Source organism: Miniopterus natalensis, chromosome 7 (assembly GCF_054644295.1).
Source record: "Miniopterus natalensis isolate mMinNat1 chromosome 7, mMinNat1.hap1, whole genome shotgun sequence".
NCBI lineage: Eukaryota > Metazoa > Chordata > Mammalia > Chiroptera > Miniopteridae > Miniopterus > Miniopterus natalensis.
The window spans coordinates 61,229,738-61,249,831 of record NC_142087.1 but is presented as its reverse complement, the minus strand read 5'-3'; the positions used below and the strand labels follow the sequence as shown (position 1 = coordinate 61,249,831).

At 36.0% G+C, this 20,094-nt stretch overlaps 1 protein-coding gene across 3 annotated transcripts in view; it reads left to right on the top strand.

Annotated features, from left to right (window-relative positions):
• The window catches only part of SMAD2 (SMAD family member 2), a 67,504-nt gene extending 48,186 nt beyond the window's left edge, over positions 1–19,318 (top strand). For 2 of the 3 annotated variants that reach the window (XM_016225061.2, XM_016225062.2), the window contains exons 7-11: positions 2,234–2,287; positions 3,492–3,704; positions 6,292–6,429; positions 6,596–6,740; positions 10,622–19,318. In XM_016225061.2, coding sequence (XP_016080547.1) covers positions 2,234–2,287; positions 3,492–3,704; positions 6,292–6,429; positions 6,596–6,740; positions 10,622–10,745 — 674 coding nt within the window. In that variant the 3' untranslated portion in view covers positions 10,746–19,318. The remainder of the gene's footprint in view (positions 1–2,233; positions 2,288–3,491; positions 3,705–6,291; positions 6,430–6,595; positions 6,741–10,621) is intronic. The other variant, XM_087819080.1, reaches the window with a different exon arrangement.
• The last annotated feature ends 776 nt before the right edge of the window (positions 19,319–20,094 follow it).

The following is a 20,094-nucleotide window of genomic DNA, read 5'->3' as shown; positions in this document are numbered from 1 at the left end:
ATGAATTAGGGGACTGCTACACCTACATATTTACCATTTCTGCTCTTCATTCCTTTGCTATAGACATTTGTCTAGTTGTGTTAGCACCATTTGTTGGAGACTGTTCTTTCTCTGTTGACCTACCTTGGCTTCTTAGGTGAAAATCAAGTGATAATGTATATGTGGGTCTCACATATGGTCTGCTGTCAAGCCAAGATAGTGAGTTCATTTTAGATCATCTATTTTTCAGTTTTACAATTTTCATTTAAACTCTTAATCTGATATTTCCAGTGTCTGGTTTATATGTAGATCTGCTTCTGTTCTCTTGAATATGGGTCAGTGTTTTTCTATTTCTTTGCACTCTCCTGTGTTCATTTAATTGGATGCTGGGTATTGTATATAAGGTAATACTAGAGAGTGACATAGAACTTGTGTACAAAGATACATGCACAACAATTTCTCTAGATGTTTTAGCTACAAGTAACAGAAACTGCTGATTCAAACTAGTGAAATAGGATATTTTTTTTTACTCATAACTGGAAGTTCCAGGCCTTAGTATCAGCATGTATATATGAATAACTGATAGGTTAATTATCAGGTAATCTGTTTGTTTTAAAAAATGTTTCTGAAAACTTCTGTTAGCTAATAAGTTGTTACATTAATTTATTAAAAATTTCATGTGTGATTACAGTGAACCTTTTCTAATCTATGATTCTTTTTATCACATCTGATTGAACTCCTGTTAGTCTAAATTAATGAACTGTAACTACTGGTCATTTCTGATAAGTATTTAATAGAGGAGTAAACAGTTAAAAATGAAAAATTGGGTAATTTCCTCCTTGTCTCATAGGGGCTTTGTTTATTTTATAACATCTTCAGGAAACAGCAGTGAGTTTTATTTCATTGTTCTAAATATATTTTGACCTTTCTTAGTTGTACCTGTTGGGACTTGCTGACAGATTTTTCAAAATGAGGAACCAAAAAACCATAAGAACTTAATTTGTTATGGAAGACTGTTCTCTCTCCTACAAATTAATTTTCACCTGTTCTCTATTTTCTGATTCATTTGTTTTATATGGGGGTTACCATTTCACTGTGTTGCCTGGTATTTTATGTTATGGTTATAATGGTGTGGAGAGGAGAGAGGTACACAGGGATTCTGACCTGTGTTATTCTACATTTACTCTATTGCTGTATATGTGAAGCTTGGGAGCTGTAGGCCATGTTCTTTTAGATAACTTTCCCAAAAGGTATAGAGAATGATTAGAAAACAAAATTTATAATTATATATGATTATTTAACAAATTTACAACAAATGTTTTTCAAATTTAGTTGCATGGGATTGAGCAGTCTCTTTTCTTCTGTGTCTGTCGCTGTACCTTCTTTTTCTTACTTTGTGTATCTGGGCCCCCTTCCCATATTTTCTTGATTAGATTTAGCCTGTTTACATAAACTGGAAGACATGAGTAATTTTTTAAGAAAAAACAACTTACCAAACTGCTCCAGCTATCTTGTCAACTTTTATAGGAGAAATAGAGAAATGTCTTAGAATAAACCCTAGAAAATTTCTAACTGCAAACAACTTCACACAGGATTGCTACCATTTCAGTCTTTCAAAAGGTTGAAAGTAGCCTGAGTATCCATCCATATGGGATTGTAATATATCATAATGGAATGTTGTGCAGCTGATATATAGTTAGATAAGTAATTAATAAGGAAACAACATCGGATAGAATAAGTAATATAAAGGCAAAGTTCAGAACTAGATTACATTTGTATGTAAAATTGGGCTCAGAACAAAATCTGGAAAGATACACTGGATTCCTTTGGGAAGGGGAACTCTGGCTAGAACCAGGGTTGCTTTATACTCTTTTTTACCTTTTATATTAGTGAAGCCTCAAAAATTACACTCATATAAAGCATCTGTGTATATATATATATTTTATTGATTGGTTTTTAGAGAGAGAAGAAGGGAGAGAGAGAAATATTGATTTGTTGTCCCATTTATATATGCATTCGTTGGTTGATTCCTGTGTGTACCCTGACCGGGGATCGAACCCTCAACCTTAGTGTAGCAGGATGATGCTTTAACCAACCAAGCTACCCAGCCAGAGCCAAGCAGCTGTATATTTTTAATTCTTGAGATGTAAATTATTATTTGTGATCATTTATTACAACCTATGTAATTACTATTTGGTCAGAAGTTCTAGAAATAATTTCACATCTATTTTTAAATTAATTCCTTTTATTTCAGGATCTCCAGCAGAACTATCTCCTACTACTCTTTCCCCTGTTAATCATAGTCTGGGTAAGTTACAAATACTTTTCACCCACTGTTTTTATACTGTATCATTTACTTAAATGTCTTCTCAGGTCATTATTTTATATAAATATATATATATGAGAAAGGGAACTCAATAAATAGCCAAGTGATTATTCAAATTAATGCTTTTTAAAAATGATATTGGTAATGTGCTTCAATATTACTGAACTTCTTTTCTACTTGCACATAGTATGAGAAATTAATAATCTGTTTATTCATGGAAATCATATTCTTTATTCACGGTAAATTTTATGACATAGTGTGACTAGATTTTTGTGGGTATGTTTTTTATGACATATTTTGTAATAGCAATTTTAATACGAGGTGTGTGTATAAATATATTGATATACACATATCACAAATGCGTGCATGTGGTTTCAGGGGCTATGCATATGTGAGAGCTCGTGTGTGTGTGTGTGTGTGTGTGTGTGTGTGTGTGTGTGTGTATTTAAACATTCTGTAGTTTATTTTTGGCCTTTATTTTACCTTGCTATTTTGCAGTTTCTCTTGACACATTTGGAAATTATTCTACAAAAATGGTCAATGTTTTTGAATGATATTCCTTGTGATGGATTATAATCACGATCATAGAGGTTAAATACATGGGATCCTGGTTTTCCATGGAATATATTGATTCCATGTTCTGCTTCTGCTTGCACATTCTTTTTGTTTCTTGTCTGTGCCGGGATTTTTTATTTTTGTAACTAGGGTAACCTATGAGAATCTGATGTTAAAATAGATAAATGTCAAAAGTATGTCATTTTGTATCCTGTCATTATGACATTTTTTCCTTTATTAAGGATTAAGGACTCATTAGTCCTTACTTCAGCTTTATTCCACTTCATCCTACTGAAAATTAGCTTTATTATGTAAATTGATTTACTTTATCTAGGATGGTTTTCTGTTTGAACATGAACTAGTGTAAAACTACTAGGAGAACAAATGATCCCCCATAAAGTCTTAAAAAAAGAGTCTTGCAGAGTGGGTGATTTAATGAGATAGCGGAAATTGAAAATCCGGTATGATCTGTGGAAACTGGAGTTTGTGATGTAGATGTTAGGTCTACTTCCTGAGCTGTTGCCAGGATAGGCTGGCAGAGGGCATGTAAAGATGATGATGTTCAATCTATTCTTGGCTTGATTTGTCACACAGCATTTCTCACTCTTATGGGTTTGGTTTCCCCCCCCAGATTTGCAGCCGGTCACTTACTCAGAACCTGCATTTTGGTGTTCAATAGCCTATTATGAATTAAACCAGAGGGTTGGAGAGACCTTCCATGCATCCCAGCCCTCACTCACTGTAGACGGCTTCACAGATCCATCAAATTCAGAGAGGTTCTGCTTAGGCTTACTCTCCAACGTCAACCGAAATGCTACAGTAGAAATGACAAGAAGACATATAGGTATGTGTTTTTTTCCCTTGTGTGAAAAACCAATGTCATATACTCAAAATGTGAGCATTATGTGGTTTACCACATCAAGAGATTGTGTGCAGAAAGCCTGCCTTCTCTTTGTCAGGTTAAGCCTATAGCTTCACTGCTTTTAATAGATCTGGTGATCCTTTCCTTCTGCAAACTCTTGACTTCTTTTTATTTGCCACCCTTGATACTGAGAGGTCCTTCAATAAATAGGTGCTAAAATAACTACTTTACAGAGTCTGTAGCAGGCGTAAATTGTCGTGTTCAGATTATTTTTAGTTCATTCACATCTCCTAGTTATTGCCCCCGTCAGTGAGTTCATATTTTAAATCTCATTATTCATTTTGAAGCAAGATATCTAAAACAAGAACTATCATTTAATGAAGTTCAAAAAATAGTCAAGACGATCTCAAAATGTGGTAGTCCCGGCAGCCTTTCAGCAAGCTTGTGAGGTCAAAACTATTTTCATAGTGGTACTAGGATGGTACCACTTCCACTGTCTCACATACATAGTGAAGTATTCAGGAGCTAGATGGCATATGATCTTGCAAGAGATTAAATGTAGACTGATGAGAATTCCAGCACTCTCCTGTTAATCAGACATTTAAGAGATTTGCAAAAATACATTGCTTCTCTTCTCACTAACTTTTTTGTTCATTTTGCTTTTTGGAAAAGAGTTATTTTTTATAAATATGGTACTTATGTTAATATGTACTGAGTTTATTTGATTTTTTAATGAATTAATTAATGAATTTTTTGAATTTTAGTTTTAATATCTAGTTTGGTAAGTTTCCATAGATGTAATCTACATAAACGAAAACTTCTTGGGGTCTTCAGTATTGTTTTTTGACTGAGGTTAAAAAAAATGTTTGAGCACCACTGATATAACTGAAAAGAGTTCTCATCACCTTAAAGTAACTTCTTTTAACAGTCATTTTCTTCTGTGTCCATTGCATGAACCATCATCTATGATAAATAATGTTGGTCACTAAAGAGTGTAAAACTATAGTATTAGGGATTTAAGAGGTCTGTTATTTGGCTCCATGTGCAGTTTCTCAAATCTTGCTTGATTTTTAAATTTTGTGTATCTTGTTAGGGTACCAAGGGTCTGTAGGTGAGGAAGGCCTCTGCATATCCACCCTACTTTAACTAAAATATTTGGGGGTTTTTTGGTGTGTTTTAATTGGGGTTCTGCATAAAAATTGAACAGAAAGTTTTCCTCTACCTTAATCACTTCTGCAGAATTTTTTATTGCTGTAATTATTAGATTATCTTTTTACTTTTGATTTTTAGTTTATTAGGTGGTTCTGGTCAGAGAATATAGCCTGAAAAAAATCTTTTTAGACTTAATGTTTTCCTGACGGTCAAGTAAGTGATTATTTTTTTAACCACATATTCTATAGTCATAAGAGGATAGGGCACCAGATTTTGTATTTATATATTAAATCTGGTTTGTTGGTTCTTTTATTCTTTTTTTTTTTTTTTTACTGTGTAACATACTAGCACATGCTTACTAGCCTGAAACTACACAAATTTATTCTCACAGTTTCTGTGCATCAGAACTCCAGGTATGGCTTAGGAGCCTCCTCAGGGTCTCAAAAGAGGAACTCAAAGTATCTGAGCTCTGTCTCATCTGGAGCTTGAGGTCCCTGTCCAGCCACAATTGTTGCAGGGTTCACTTCCTTGAGGTTGTAGCACCGAGGTCCTCATTTCCTGCAGACTCTCAGCTAGAGGCTGCTGTCAGCATCTAGAGTCCACCTACATTCCTTGCCAGGTGGCCTCCTCCATCTTCATAGTCAGCAATGGAGAAGAGTCTCTTGTGTTGACTGTCTGTCTCACTTTGAATCACTTTCACCAGGGACAGCCGAGTCCCTTTTAAGGTTATCACCTGGTTAAGTCAGGCCCACCAAAGATAATCTCCCTTTCTTTAACCTCTTGATGACTTTTTAAAAATACGTTTTTATTGATTTTTAGGGAGAGGAAAAGAGAGAGAAACATGGATATGAGAGAGAAATATCAATCGGTTGCCTCCTATATGCACCCTGAGTAGGGACCAAATCTACAATCTGGGCATGTGCCCTGACTGGGCATTGAACTGGCGACCTTTTGATGCACAGGATGGTACTCCACCAACTGAGCCATACTGGCCAGGGCTTGATGATTTTTATTACCTTTTTGTCTTTAGTGGGATCTTAAAGGAAATACTATTTATTGTAATAAAGGTATATTTCTCCAAACAGTTAATTTCTTCCAGATTTACTCAGTTTCTTTTACCTATTTTAAAATGTATAACTGGTGTGAAGTTTTTTATTTTACTATCCATGTACTTTTCTACATTGTTTAAATATTTTTGATAAGTATGTATTTTTACAAATCAATAAAATCATTGTTAAGAAATATTTGGGAAAACATACCATAGTATGTTTCAAAGTTTGACTTCAGAAAAGCATAGCTGTGGAAAATGTCATCTAAATACCTTATATTATTTTAGTATTCCTCCAAGAAGATTCTTCCAAAGTCATGCTAAAATAGTAAATGTTATAAAACTAATCCTGTATGTATTTTGTTTTAGGAAGAGGAGTGCGCTTATATTACATAGGTGGGGAAGTTTTTGCTGAGTGCCTAAGTGATAGTGCAATCTTTGTGCAGAGCCCCAATTGTAATCAGAGATACGGCTGGCACCCTGCAACAGTGTGTAAAATTCCACCAGGTATGGATACAACATCAGTAAATCTGTCATTTCTAGTTGCTGTTAACTTTAGGAGCCAGGAGATAATTTGCATGTTCATATTCTAATATCTGTAGCCCTTTTAAAGTTATGTTCTTAACAATGGTACTCTTTTTACACAATTTTTTTTTCCTTTTTGCCATCATAGGCTGTAATCTGAAGATCTTCAACAACCAGGAATTTGCTGCTCTTCTGGCTCAGTCTGTTAATCAGGGGTTTGAAGCCGTGTATCAGCTAACTAGAATGTGCACCATAAGAATGAGTTTTGTGAAAGGGTGGGGAGCAGAATACCGGTATGAAATACATATTCAGTTCTTAAATTTCCACATTATAATTCTTTTTTATTCCATTCTTTGCATGTTCTGGAGTTCACATTTGCCTCTTTTCATTGAGGTTATGGAGTCAGCACATCTTTATGTGAAATAAAAGAAAGTTGGAGGCCTCTAGATTCAAAACATTGCGAATTCCTATGCAATAGGAAGACAGAATTGAAACATATAGATATGTACTGTAACATAATACATATTCTTAAATACAATAAAAGGGGTGTAACAGAAGGATTGCGTCGGTTCATAGAAGGGGAGATGTTTTCACTGGGGCTTACTGAAGGCTTCTGGTAGAGATGGTGGAGGTCATGTAGGTTCTAAAAGATGCATAGTATTTTTGTAGTCAGCTATGAGGGTGTGGCACATGATCATTCTGGCAATAAAATAGCAGTCCAGTTTGCCTGAAGTATAGAATATACTGAAGAATAAGGCTGGACAGATAAGTTGAGACCACTTGAATATAAGGTTAAGAGGTGCAACTTTATCCAGTAATAGAAGGGGTACTTGTTAGGTGCCGGGCACTGTGCTGTGTTTTAAATGCAGTATCTCATGTCTTCCAACATTGCTAAGAATTTCTGTTGCTATCCTTTCTTTATAAGGTTGCAGTCTTTGTAAATAAAAAAATGGTTCAAACTAATACTTATTTGGAAATAAGCTTAGAAGAGATTTGATAATGTGCCCAAGGACACGTTGTAAGTGGGAGAGACAGGACTTGAGGACGCTCTCCTTGACTCTTGTCCTCTTCTCTGAGATAGTGGCACGATTACGTAATTTAGTTTTACAAAAGCAAAATTTCCATCCAGGGGTAAGAGAAATTACAATAGATTGGATTCCACATCAAAGAAAAGGAAGACTTCCTCAGCATCTTAAAGAATGGAATTATAAGTAAAATACTTGATCTCTCTCCACCTCTTGCTCACTCTTTGAATGGCTGCTTAAGAAGTTTATATAGTATAGCAATAGTATTCCTATTTCATTCCACAGTTTGGGCCCTTCAGAATTTATTTCATTTGTACTTCATTTCTGATCTTAAACAAGTTGTGTGAGGTGGTAAGATTTGAGGTCTGTTGGTTGAGTACTTTCATGAAAGTATATTCTGTGTTATATATGTATATCCTAAAATGAAGACTCCTCACTATTTTGTCCAAGCTGTATTAGTAGAAAAATTCACTTTGTGACTTTGCTGTAGTTCTTTTTGCTTTAATCATTTCCCTTTTGAGATGTGATACCTCTAAAGAGTGCTGAGTTCTTTTTTTCTTTGGACTTGAATTGACCTGAGTTAATATTAAAATTAGATTCAAATACTACTATCTGGTAGTATTTCAGGTCAGACCTTTTTCCCCCCCTTCAAATGATTAGAATATTGCAGAACATGGTAGAAATTCAGTCTAATTAAATATGAACTGAATAGGTTAGGGAGAATTCCATGTTTATCTATAGGTCTCCTACTAAGAGCAGTTTAAATTGGTAGAGAGAGATACTGCCCTTCATTTACTGTGGACTCTGCCATTCTTTAACCCAGAAATAATTTAAAATCTGTAATTATGAGAAGCACTAATACACGGTATGGTTTTATGGGTGTGGAGTCAGGCACATCTATCTACTTTGGATAATTAAGACGTTTTCTTAAACATTTACAGATAACATCCGATACCCATATATCTGTGAACTGTGGGTAGTTACCAGGAACCTTTTATCTTAAATGACTCTGGATCTGAGGAGATAGATACAACTGTTGGACTTGAAAAACTGTTTTTTTGTATCTTTAATGCCAGCTCCATTCCCAGCATAAAAGTCAGAAATATAGCCCTAGCCCATTTGGCTCAGTGGTTAAAGCATTGGCCTGCGCACTGAAGGGTCCCAGGTTCGATTCTGGCAAGGACACGTACCTCAGTTTCAGGTTCAATCCCCAGTCAGGGCGAGTACAGACAATAGATGTGTCTCTCTCACATTAGTGTGTGTCTCTGTGTCTCTCACTTCCATTCTGTCTGAAAAGCAATGGAAAAAATATCCTCAGGTGAGGATTAAAAAAATAAAAAAGGGAATATAGATGTGTAAAGAATTCATATTTTATTGAGAAATGAGTGAACCAGTACTGAAGCAACTAAACAGGTAGGGGGATGGATAATACTTTAAGTGCAATTTTGTGCCCGAATAGATATAGTGACAGCTGCCTTTACTTATTACTTCCCTTCAGTGACCTAGATTAAGAATTATTCCTGAAGATTAAACTAATGTAGTAATAAAATGATTAGATTGAAAACAAACTGGGGAAAAATCCAGAATTCAGCAAATGGCAAAAGGGATTTTGACAAAATCGCTGCCAAAGTCCTGATCTGAGGGAGAGGTGGAACTCTGGAGAAACTGCGTGACGAACAGAACAAAAAGAATGGAGGGGAAGGTGTGAAAGATTCAGTCTTGCCTACATCTCATGGACAATGTGAGGCAACTTGTGAAGTGTGCTTGTGCAGTCTTAGGCTGCACAGACAAACATAGTATCTCTAAATCAAAACAAGGCGATGACTCTGTACAAATCAGATTTGGGACTGTTGTGTTAAGTTTTGTGTGTCATATTTTAGGAATGTCTTAGTGCGTGTCTCAGACCCTGAGACAAGGATTCAAGTGCAAAGAGTTTGTTCAGGAAATGGAGGAAATACTGGTAAGGAAGGAGGAAGTAGGGAAGTGAGGTAGGGGAGGGAAGGCAGCCAATACCATTATTAATCCATCTACTGTAGTGGGCGGGCCCCAGCTTATTCCCTTAGGAAAACTTTGGAAAATGGTAAAGAACATTCAGAAATATCCCACCCACAGGGAAAGGAAACTGGACATTTAAGAGCCAGTTCCTGTGTCATGGCTTGAAGGCTGCTCTTGAGGATATTGATTTCCTGGCATTTCTAGTCTGCTACCCATGTGGACAGAGCTGAGAATTTCTCAGGCAGGTAAATGCAGATACCTGCAGTTGGAAGGCACCTAGAGAACACTGAAAAATCTGAAAGGCATAATGGAATTGACACCCTCTGCTACAGAAAACCTGCATCCTTTGAAATACAGTTTTAAGTTATATTGAGCATGTGTTGCTTGGGGGTGGAATGTTGATAATGGCCTTTTCTCATGTTTGAAGGGTTGCCACATTGAAGAGGCAAGCAAATTTATTGACTTATTGTATATTAAATAAAACAAGTAAGATCAGTGCATGGAAGTGACAGGTTGTTATTGAACAATTTGTGATTCCCAGGCAGTAGCCCTTTTTGTTGAAGTACTAAGGGTGTTTGTAACTAAAAGTCTGCATGATGTCCCTAAAAGAGATGATGTTGGCTTTGTCCAGGAAAGCTGAACTACAACTCTTAACATTCTGTGATAAGCTTGGATTGGAATTTTGTTCTGGTATACTTTAACCCTGTTCCATTTAGACTTCATTTGGTACTTGAATGTCTTCTATTCTGTGGTTGATAAATAAGTAGGGTAACTATATATTCCGATTAGCATGGGTCAGTCCTGGTTTATGTCTCTTGCCTGGGCATGATTATTAATAGTGACTGCATTCTCTCATAAAGGTGTCTCATTTTGGATGGTAAATAATAAGGTCACCCTACTAATTTTAATTTGAGGGGAAAGGAATGTTTTTTATAAGTTTCTTTAAAAGAAAAAAGTTGTTGGAAATACTTTGTTAGACTTTGAGGATTAAGCAGTTTTTAAAATAATTAGATATCCAAACCTAATACTTGTTCGAAAGAATTTAGGTTTTAATATATACAACCTTTTACTTTACCTAAATTATTATTGCCTGTAGCTAAACATATTCATGTTCTTTTAATTTCATAATTATTTGCTTGTATTCTTTTAAACAGAAGGCAAACAGTAACGAGCACTCCTTGCTGGATTGAACTTCATCTGAATGGACCTCTACAGTGGTTGGACAAAGTATTAACTCAGATGGGATCCCCTTCAGTGCGTTGCTCAAGCATGTCATAAAGCTTCGTCACCAATCAAGTCCCATCAAAAGACTTAATGTAACAACTCTTCTGTCATAGTATTTGTGTGTGGTCCCCATGGACTGTTTGTATCCAAAAATTCAACTGAGAAAGCAGCACTTGAGGTCTCAACAATTAAAGCACCTTGTGGAATCGGTTTCCTATATTCGAATACTAGATGGGAAAATTAGTGTCTAGAAATACCCTTCCATAAAGGAGGAAGAGAAGATTTTAAAGACTTACTGATGTCTTACTGGGCATAAAATTGAGTGTCCCAAAGGTTTATTAATAACAGTAGTAGTTATGTGTACAGGTAATGTATCATGATCCAGTATCACAGTATTGTGCTGTTTATATACATTTTTAGTTTGCATAAATTAGGTGTGTGTGTGCTGCTTCTTGATTTAGGCAAGCCTTTATAAAGTTACAGTACCTAATCTATTCCCACTTCTCCGTTATTTTTGTGTGTCTTTTTTAATATATAATATATATATTAAGATTTTCAAATTATCATTAGGAGCAGATTTCCCTTGTAGAAAAACTAATTTTTCTGCCTTTTACCAAAAATAAACTCTTGGGGGAAGAAAAGTGGATTAACTTTTGAAATCCTTGACCTTAATGTGTTCAGTGGGTCTTAAACATTTATTCTTGTTGGTTTGTTTGTTTACTGCTAAATCTCATTATAAGGAAGCCTTGCAGAAAATCTTTCTAAACCTCTTCTCTGTTCCTACTTTTGTCCTGATACCAAAATAGCATAGCATGACATCCATCGCCAGTGATGGTTGCACTGATAGTGCCAGCACTGGTCACTTCTGGGGTACAGTAAAAATTCATATGGAGTAAGTTGCTTTGTCTTACACCACATTTCAACAAATAATACTTGACTTGTGTGACCTAGCAGTCTATTGATTTATCCTTACACCTCATAAAAAATGCACAGGTGGCAGTATAATTATTTTCAGGGATATGCTACAATTATTTCAGTATATTTATCCTTTTTTAAAAGCCAATCTATAGATGTAAACACTCTTTTTAAAAAGATATTTTAAATATTTCAATAGCAGACCTAGTGCTCTTTGATTTTAGTTTCACTTGATTTAGTTACCAGATTGTTTTATGAATGGACCTTTTGTAAATGTAATTGCTCCTGCAAAATACCTAGAAAAGTGATGCTGAGGTATGGTCAGCAGATAAGGGCCATCTGTTTTTAAAGTTTGTTGTATTCAACTTATAAAATCTCTTATTTTACATAATTATTCATCTAGAAGTTTAAAAATCTGGGGAGAAGCAGTTTAGCAACTTTTTTAGCTTATAATTACCTACAGTCTGAGCTGTTCTTAACTAATCCTGAATATATGGTTGCTATTAGAACTGACCACATTTTATGCTCTGCAGTGAGAGTCCAGAAGCTGTGTGGGTAGTCCATTCTGCAGCAAGTAACGCTTAAGTCTAATATTAAGTCATTGCTGTTTAAACATTTTGTTTGCATCTCGATAGAAATGAAAAATAACCACTCCTGGTGTCCCCTTCTAGTAAGTTTTTATATTTTTAAAATAAATATCTTAGGTACTTGTTCTTTGAAAACATAATCACCTGTTTCTACAGGTGTCATTTTCAGTACTTTCAGCATTTGGTTGTTTTCTGTTAAGTATTCCTCACTTTCCAATATTTGTGTGTACATGTATGTGTTCTTGTAAACTTGTAGTGTTTTTTTACTTATTTAACAAGTATTTACTGCTCACCTGTTATATGTGCAAGGAACTTTCTTAGCCTTTGGGTTAAGGTGAACAAGACAGTATCTTCTTTGCTGAAACAACAGTTGCTATAACTCTTTATCGGCTTCTTTGTCTGTGAAGGAAATAAATAGGGTGACAGAGCATAAGAGAGTGAAGGCTTCTCTAAGGAGGTGTTGCTTGAGCTAACACTGGGCGTGAGAAGGAGCAAGCTGCATGGAGAGCCAGTGAGACAGGCATTCCCAACAAAGAGAAGGCACCCATGCAAAGGCTCATTTTAGAGGGAACTCATTCTGGGTATGAATGCTTTATATGAACACCTCTACGCAGATCCAAACTTGAGAATTGGAATGGTTCTACAACTTGTAATAGTCAAAGGTGGCCTTATTTTGTGATAGACTGCTTCTCATGTCATTCTCAGTGATATTTCTTCAAGCTCTTGCTGTAAAGTGTGTCATTTGCACAGTCAGTACCATTTAACAACCCCTTCTTCAGATCTGCCTTGGGCAAGTTTTCACTATTGTAGTGTCTGGCTGCTCACCTCCAGACTTCCCGCTGCCCGCTAATTACTACTTCTACAGTGCATCTTGTGATTTGTGTAAATGTCCCAGTTATTACCACTGTCAGGTCTGCTGGAGATAACCAGGGGAGCCTCTGCCCCTTGGAGGTGTTTACTTGAGAACTTGGGAACAGTTCTGGGAGCAGAGAACAACTTTTGAAACTAGTAGAAGGTCTTGGCAGTCACTCTTGCATCAGTATGTTCAGCGACGCAGTGTCCGTTACAGTACATCATAGTGGAGCACTGCTCTGCAGTTATGATGGGGTTCTTTGCAGCATGAAGCTGGGACTCAACTTGTAGGAAACACCTATTGTATTAAACAGTTATACCTGTCAAGCAGTTGACTTCATGGTGGTGGCTACATTTTTGTGGATATATTTAATGGTCATGGTTATGTTTGTTTTTTACTTATTTATTTCTGGAATTTTCCAGACCATGGTAGACCCAGAATAACTGAAACCACAGAAAGCAAATCAGCAGATGAGGGTATAGATAACAGAAAGACCAAATGAGCCTATTTACATTAGTGACACAGATGTTTTTAAGCAATACCTCCCTAGAGTTTCTTTGAAGATGTTGAACCCCAAAAGCATTTGTTTGTATGCTTCTCTTCTTCACGTTCAGGTAGTCCCCCAAATATACAGCAGTTTCCGGGCTGTTCACAGTTCCAGTTTCTTGGAGTATTTTAACGAAAGAGTATCTGCAGTGCCCAAGTAGTAATCCTAGCCAGTGGCTTTTTCCCATATTTGCTTTTCATAATGGGATGCTGTTTTTGCATTCTGTTTTGTCTGCAGTGGCCTATTAACCCTTCCTCCCGCACCCCCTTTATAGGGGCTCTTTTCATTCTTCTAAATGGGGAGATATCCTTTCTGTTGAATTTTGTCTTTCTTTAAATTAGCAACATTAGTTATGAATTTCTCCTTCACAGTGCTAGTAATTTCCTCAATTTAACAACGTGAGAACTGAAGGACCATGCTATCTATCACATTTAGGCGAATGATGGTTTTCACAGTGGATTTGATTCCATAGAGACTCCTTAGGGTTGGCCTTGGAAATTGGAGGCTGGTGATATTCCCACTGATTTTGGCTTAACCAGTGGCAGCTTCATTTTAATTCCACGTAGACTTCTTTAAAAAAAAATTTATTGCTTAAAAAAAAGGCTTGAAAAGTTTATAACCACTAGTTAAAATGAGAAAAACTGGATTTCAGTCCACTTTTGGAATAACTCTGCTTATGTTCTTTTCTCATCCCACTTTAAGAAACTTGCCTGATTAGGTTTGAACTAATTATGCTAATTATACATTTTGGTATAAATTTCTTTCATAAACATTTATCTATGCCTGTTCTTTACCCAACCATTGCGATAAGCATTGAGCAATAAAAAGATGGCTGGGATTTGGTCCTTACCCTCAAGCTCTGCTTAGTCTTGTGGGAGTTACTTTCTTTCTCTGGACCTGTCACTTTGCAAGAAGAAAATCTGCCTAGTTTTTCTTGAAAGCTAGTCAGTCTTATTCTGTACTCTTCCTCTTATTCTGTATTCCAAGTTTATATTTGCAAGTTGTTGAATACCTAGGGTGGTTTTTGTTTTTGTTTTACCTTAAACCGTATCCAGTTTTGCTTATCAGTCTTTTAACATTGTCAGAGTTTCTCCTTTGTTAAAATTATTGTAATTTCAGTTTATTTGTACCTTTATTGTCAGTTTCGTCAAGACTCATACTTTGAAGGTGAAATACAGTCAGTCTAGTATCTTGCTAGTTGAAATCAAACGAAAGAGTGTGTATACCCAGTTGGTTTCTCTACCTCTTCAAAAACTGTCTAAATATGCTTTTAGGATCCTTCTGTCTTTTAAAAAAATAACATTACTTTGAACATTCATTCAATAATAGGAACACTCCTGGTTGATGGTGGGATATAAAGTAACACAAGACAATCTTTCCTGCACTTAAAATTTGTCTCATGTGCAGCCCTTGCTTTCACAGCCAGACATTCCAGTTTCACAGTTTGCCCCACTCCATTACCACCAGCACCCCTACCGCCACGTCCCATATCCCTTTAGATAACTGAGTAGTCTGTGGACATAGAAACACACAGTCTTTTTTTTTCCCTACTCTGATCTAATGCATTGATGTCTAGACATAACAAATTATTGCCCATTTTCTTTCCTCCATGAGCTTTACTTTGCTAAATCCTTCATATTTATCAGCTGACTTTTATTCTTTCTCCCCTTCTCTTGACATGTGTCCCTAATGGTTTTACCAGCTGCCCTCTTCCTTGCCAACCATGTTTTATCTGCATACATCAGAATGTTTCTCCTTTGACTTTTTTATTAAAGACCAAAATGGATGGTGCTGTTCATACCGAGGGCTCTAATTTCTGCATGAAGGTTGATGTTCAAATTGGTCAACCACTTGACAGGAGAACTTCTCTCCAGTTTAATGTCTTTGTGACTAGCAAATAGCAGATTCTATTTCAACGTATGTTTAGGATTATGAACTTTTCTGGCAGGTGCAGCCAGTGATCTTCCTACAATACTAGCCCTGTTTCCTCCTCGCACCATATTGGACAATCAAGAGTAACGATCATAGTGTGTGGTCTCTAGAGGTCGTCAGAATCCTACTATTGAGTTCCTTTCATATCTTCCTTTTCAAGCTTTCCATGAATATTTTGTCTGTTCAGACTACTTTTATGTATGGGGATTGAGGGACAAATGATCTCTTGGTGTGGAATTCCTGTGTTTGTAGCCTCAGCCAGGAAATGGGAACTATACTAGATCTAGATGGCCTTTATGAGAAGAACTTGTCTAACATGGTCACATAATTTCTTGAGTAGGGTCTGTTTTATCTTGGATATTATAGCTAACTTTATAGATAGAATAACTGCCTTAAATCTTCTTAGTAGGAAATAAACTATATAATGTATGTGTATGGATTTATATATACATACATGTACACTCATAGAAAAACCTTAACAGTAAGGATCATTCATCTGCATATATTTTTAAAATGTTGAATGCTTCTGTTGTTTCACTAAAAAATTCTTAATTTGCTTTCAGACATTTTCCTTTCATGGACAGACCATCAGAGTATAATTATTTTTCTGCCAGAGTCCTAATTTGGCAATTCAGTTAGTATGCCATTTTAGGTGCAATGACAATTAAGAATCATAACTGGAATTCATTAACATAAAATAAAGCTCTGCCATATACCCCCTCATTAAATAATTATACACTCAGTGGTCTCTGGAAGGTACTAACAATGTTAGATTGTAGCTCCCCACCCCTGCCCTTAATTCTTTCCCCTTTGGTGTAGATAACTGCTTAAGACACCCTGGGAAGTACCACTACCAAGTTAAGTTGTCCTGTATTAAGGGTAGCCTGAAGATGGTACAGACCTGATTTTCTTAGCTGTGCCCAACAGAAGTGGACTTTCCAATGTACTTTGGGCCATCTCTAATTCACAGATCTGACTAGAGTATATTAGCCTCAGTTAATTTCAGTATCAATTGTTTTGCTGCTCTGAGATCCATAATAGACTAAATTTCACCATTAGTTGAGATGTAAGGACCCCTTGAAAGAATAATGCCACTGATAATGGGAGTGAGAAGGATTTATTAACTGTACACAAAGGACTTTTAGATTTTTCCTGCAAAAAAAATTCCTGCAAAAATGATGTTCTGCCCTCCAAGGCAGAGGGGGGAAAAGCTCTTAATTTCTCCAAAATTTCCAGTTTGCTCCTTTGAGTTGGGAATAGGGATTTGCTTCCTATTTCTAATAAAAAGATAATTTATGGAATAATGAAATCCATAATATATTGATGTTAAGAACAAAAGTAAAGTTTTAGAATTATAAAAATAACATTTTCCATTTCACACTCTACTGTTCTTTCTCCCTCTGGCTTTAAAGCTTTTGGCTATTTTACAGTGTTAGTCACTAGAGAACTTGCCATATTTCTGGTTCTAAATTAAGTTCTACCCTTTACAATGCTGTAGCATAGAGTTGGTTCTAAACATTTGTAGGAATAGAAGTCCTTCTAAAGTCTTTTCTTCCAAAGAGAGATTCCTTTTCTGAATAAGTCCCTAAAAAAATATCTGCTTGTCACTTTCATCATTATTCACAATTCTTGGATTGTTCAAACAGAAAAAAAATACTGGTGAAAGAATAGGGCCTTTTTCTCCTGAATGTATGTACCTGCTTAAGAATGTAGTAATTTGTTGGTTTATGTAACTAACATATACACAGATTAAACTGGGAGAAATAATTATCATATATGTAGCAAGTAGGTAATATGCATGATTTAAAGTTTTTTTTAAAACCCTATTTCTTGGCAAAATGCAGAACCCAAATTGGTCATTTCTTAGACCACCTTTACCTCAGGCTTCATTTTTGCTTTTTTGACCCTGACCTTTAAGGCATAAATATTTGTATCTTTTTATTAGTGATAGTGAAGCTGTGACACTAACCATTTTTATACAAGAGGGCAAAACAAGAAAAACTAGAGAGATTAAGGTGAAAGCAGTTCTCAGTTGTTGAATAAGATCACAGCATTGTAGGCAAAATAAAAATTTTGTATCTGAGAATATTCTTTTTGACATTTTCCCCCAAGGCCAGACCTTCTGGTGGAGGGAGCACTATTAAAATTAACATAATTCAGGGCCTTTGTATCTGAGGGAAATAATCTCCAGTTGGTAGTCGTCTTTTCAATATATGAAGCAAGAATGTGGGAAATAGCTGGCAACAAGTATTTTCACCTAAAAATAGAATATGAAAAGACATAAAACTGGATTATTCATTTAGCTCTGAAAATTTCAAAAAGATACAGCAAAATACTGTATAACCGGACAAAAACAGAATCGTTAGAGGATTTGTCTGAAAACAGGTTGCAGGGATGAACTTATATACATTGCTCACAAATTTGCTTAAGTACCACCAACTGTTCTTAAAGTTGACACCATTAAATAAGATATTTATGGACTTCATAGGAATTAGCCATTAGCAAGTGCCCAAAAAATATTTTTGAGCTGATGCCCACATAAGTAGACTTATGCTCTTGAAAAATTATCTTTTCTCTAGAGTTACCAAGGGAGGAGTGTTGTTTCTAGGGGGAGCAACTGCCCTGGGGTGCCTGGGACTGGGATCCACTGGATGTGGCATTTCCTGCGCCAAACCCAGCAAAGTCCCAGGCATCCCAGGAGAAGCTGATCACCCCAGGTATTCTTGTGATTTCCCCATACTCCCTTAAATGCTGTAATAGTTGTGGTGAAATTCAGCTGCCCTGTGGCTGTCAGTGTTTCTGATACTTGGATATGTGCCCTTCAATCACTTATTACTGTGAATGGAATGTGAACTTCCTAACAATAGCTAGTGACACCAGCATGGTGGTGAGACTAACACTTAGAAATCCAAGGAAGGTAACTAGTGGTTTAATGAGGTAGAGAAGAGGCAACTAGATAGCTAAGTTTTTCAGATCCTGGTATATGTAAGTACAAATCACACTTTTATGGGGTTAAAGTAATCTGAAACTTAAATTTTTCACAATGAAAATTGGTGGTGTGGATTTCTTCTCTCTTGAGGGAAAATACGGCCTGTGATGCTCTGTCCTCTACTACATTCCCCAGACTATCCTGCTCAAAAAGCCAGAATTGTGGTGTTATATATATATACATTGTATTGAGATTACTAAATGCATCAGCCACTGGCAAGTGAACGAGTTGGTGTCCTGATCCAGACTGAGCTGTGCCCTCAGTTCTGATGGCCTCCTACTCCTCAGGTGCTTACCAGCTAGAACACCGACCATGGGAGGTGAGATTTTTCTAATACGGCATTAATTTTGTAATGCAATGTGATGGATGCAGAGTCTGTTCTTGTTTCCCTGTGGTAGTCCTCAGAGACTGCATTCTCTGTGCACTGTGATGTAGACGGTAGATGTGTTCTTTGTAAGCTTTAATCCTATGATTGTCAAAAGTACAATGTTCCATTTTTTTAAAATTAAACAATAAGCTGAGGCTTTATTGCAGCTGGTTTTCAATTTAAAATTGTGAAATACTGATTTTCTTTCCCCCTACCCACACCAAATATTTTAGTCTATTTAAAGTACAAAAAAAAAATAGTTTTACTTAAGAAAACATTGCTTAAATGTTCTGTGATTTCTGGTCAATTTTTATATATATTTGTGTGTGTCTGTACGTGCTTTCACTTTTTACCTTGTTTGCTCTCTACCTGTGTTAACAGTACTTTCACCTTTGAAAGGTCAGTTTTTCCTAGCATTAAAACAAAAAGCCATTTGAGTTGTTTACCATGTTATTATGGGACTAATTTTTAATTGTTTTAATTTATTTTGATTTAAAATTGAACTTTTTTAGAGGGGGTTATATTTTGCTGTCCATGCCCTAAATTATATGGAAACAAAAAAATTCTTGTGTGTATTTCATATAATGGAGGTCTGATTAAGAATACATCTTTTTACTTCAAGTTTGGTGTTATATAAGAAATTAATCCCATGCCCCTGGCAGACAGATATGCATTGCTTAATATACCCCCCCCCACACGCAGCACATACCCGACAGTGCTAGTAAGTTATGCATTTTAGTTTATTTCAGAGTGTGCCTGTGCCAAATTAATGATCTATTCTGTAAATAAAGACATAGTTGAAGGTAAAATTCACATTTACTCTCAAAATGTACTCTTAGCAAAAAAGAAAATGCTATTTTTGAGAATACTCCTTTGAAAAATATTAAGTGAGACATAGTGTGGTCATAATTAGCTCTGTCATCATCGTGAAATAATTGAAAAACTTAAAAAGTCTTTTTAGATCAACCAAACTTCCTTTGTGTCTTGCAGGAGCTCAGTTCCTAGTATGAATCAGTAATTCTTTGGTTAGCAGACCGTTTTCTTCAAGCCATTTAAAACATGCTTTAGGATGCAACAAGAGGGACCTCAAAAGCTGATATACTACCCTACCCGGTATTGAACAGCCTGAAGACTAGCATGGATTTCATTAACAATTTTGTATTGGTAGAAAACCTTAAGTAGCAAATTCTGCTTAAATTGTTACACCATATTC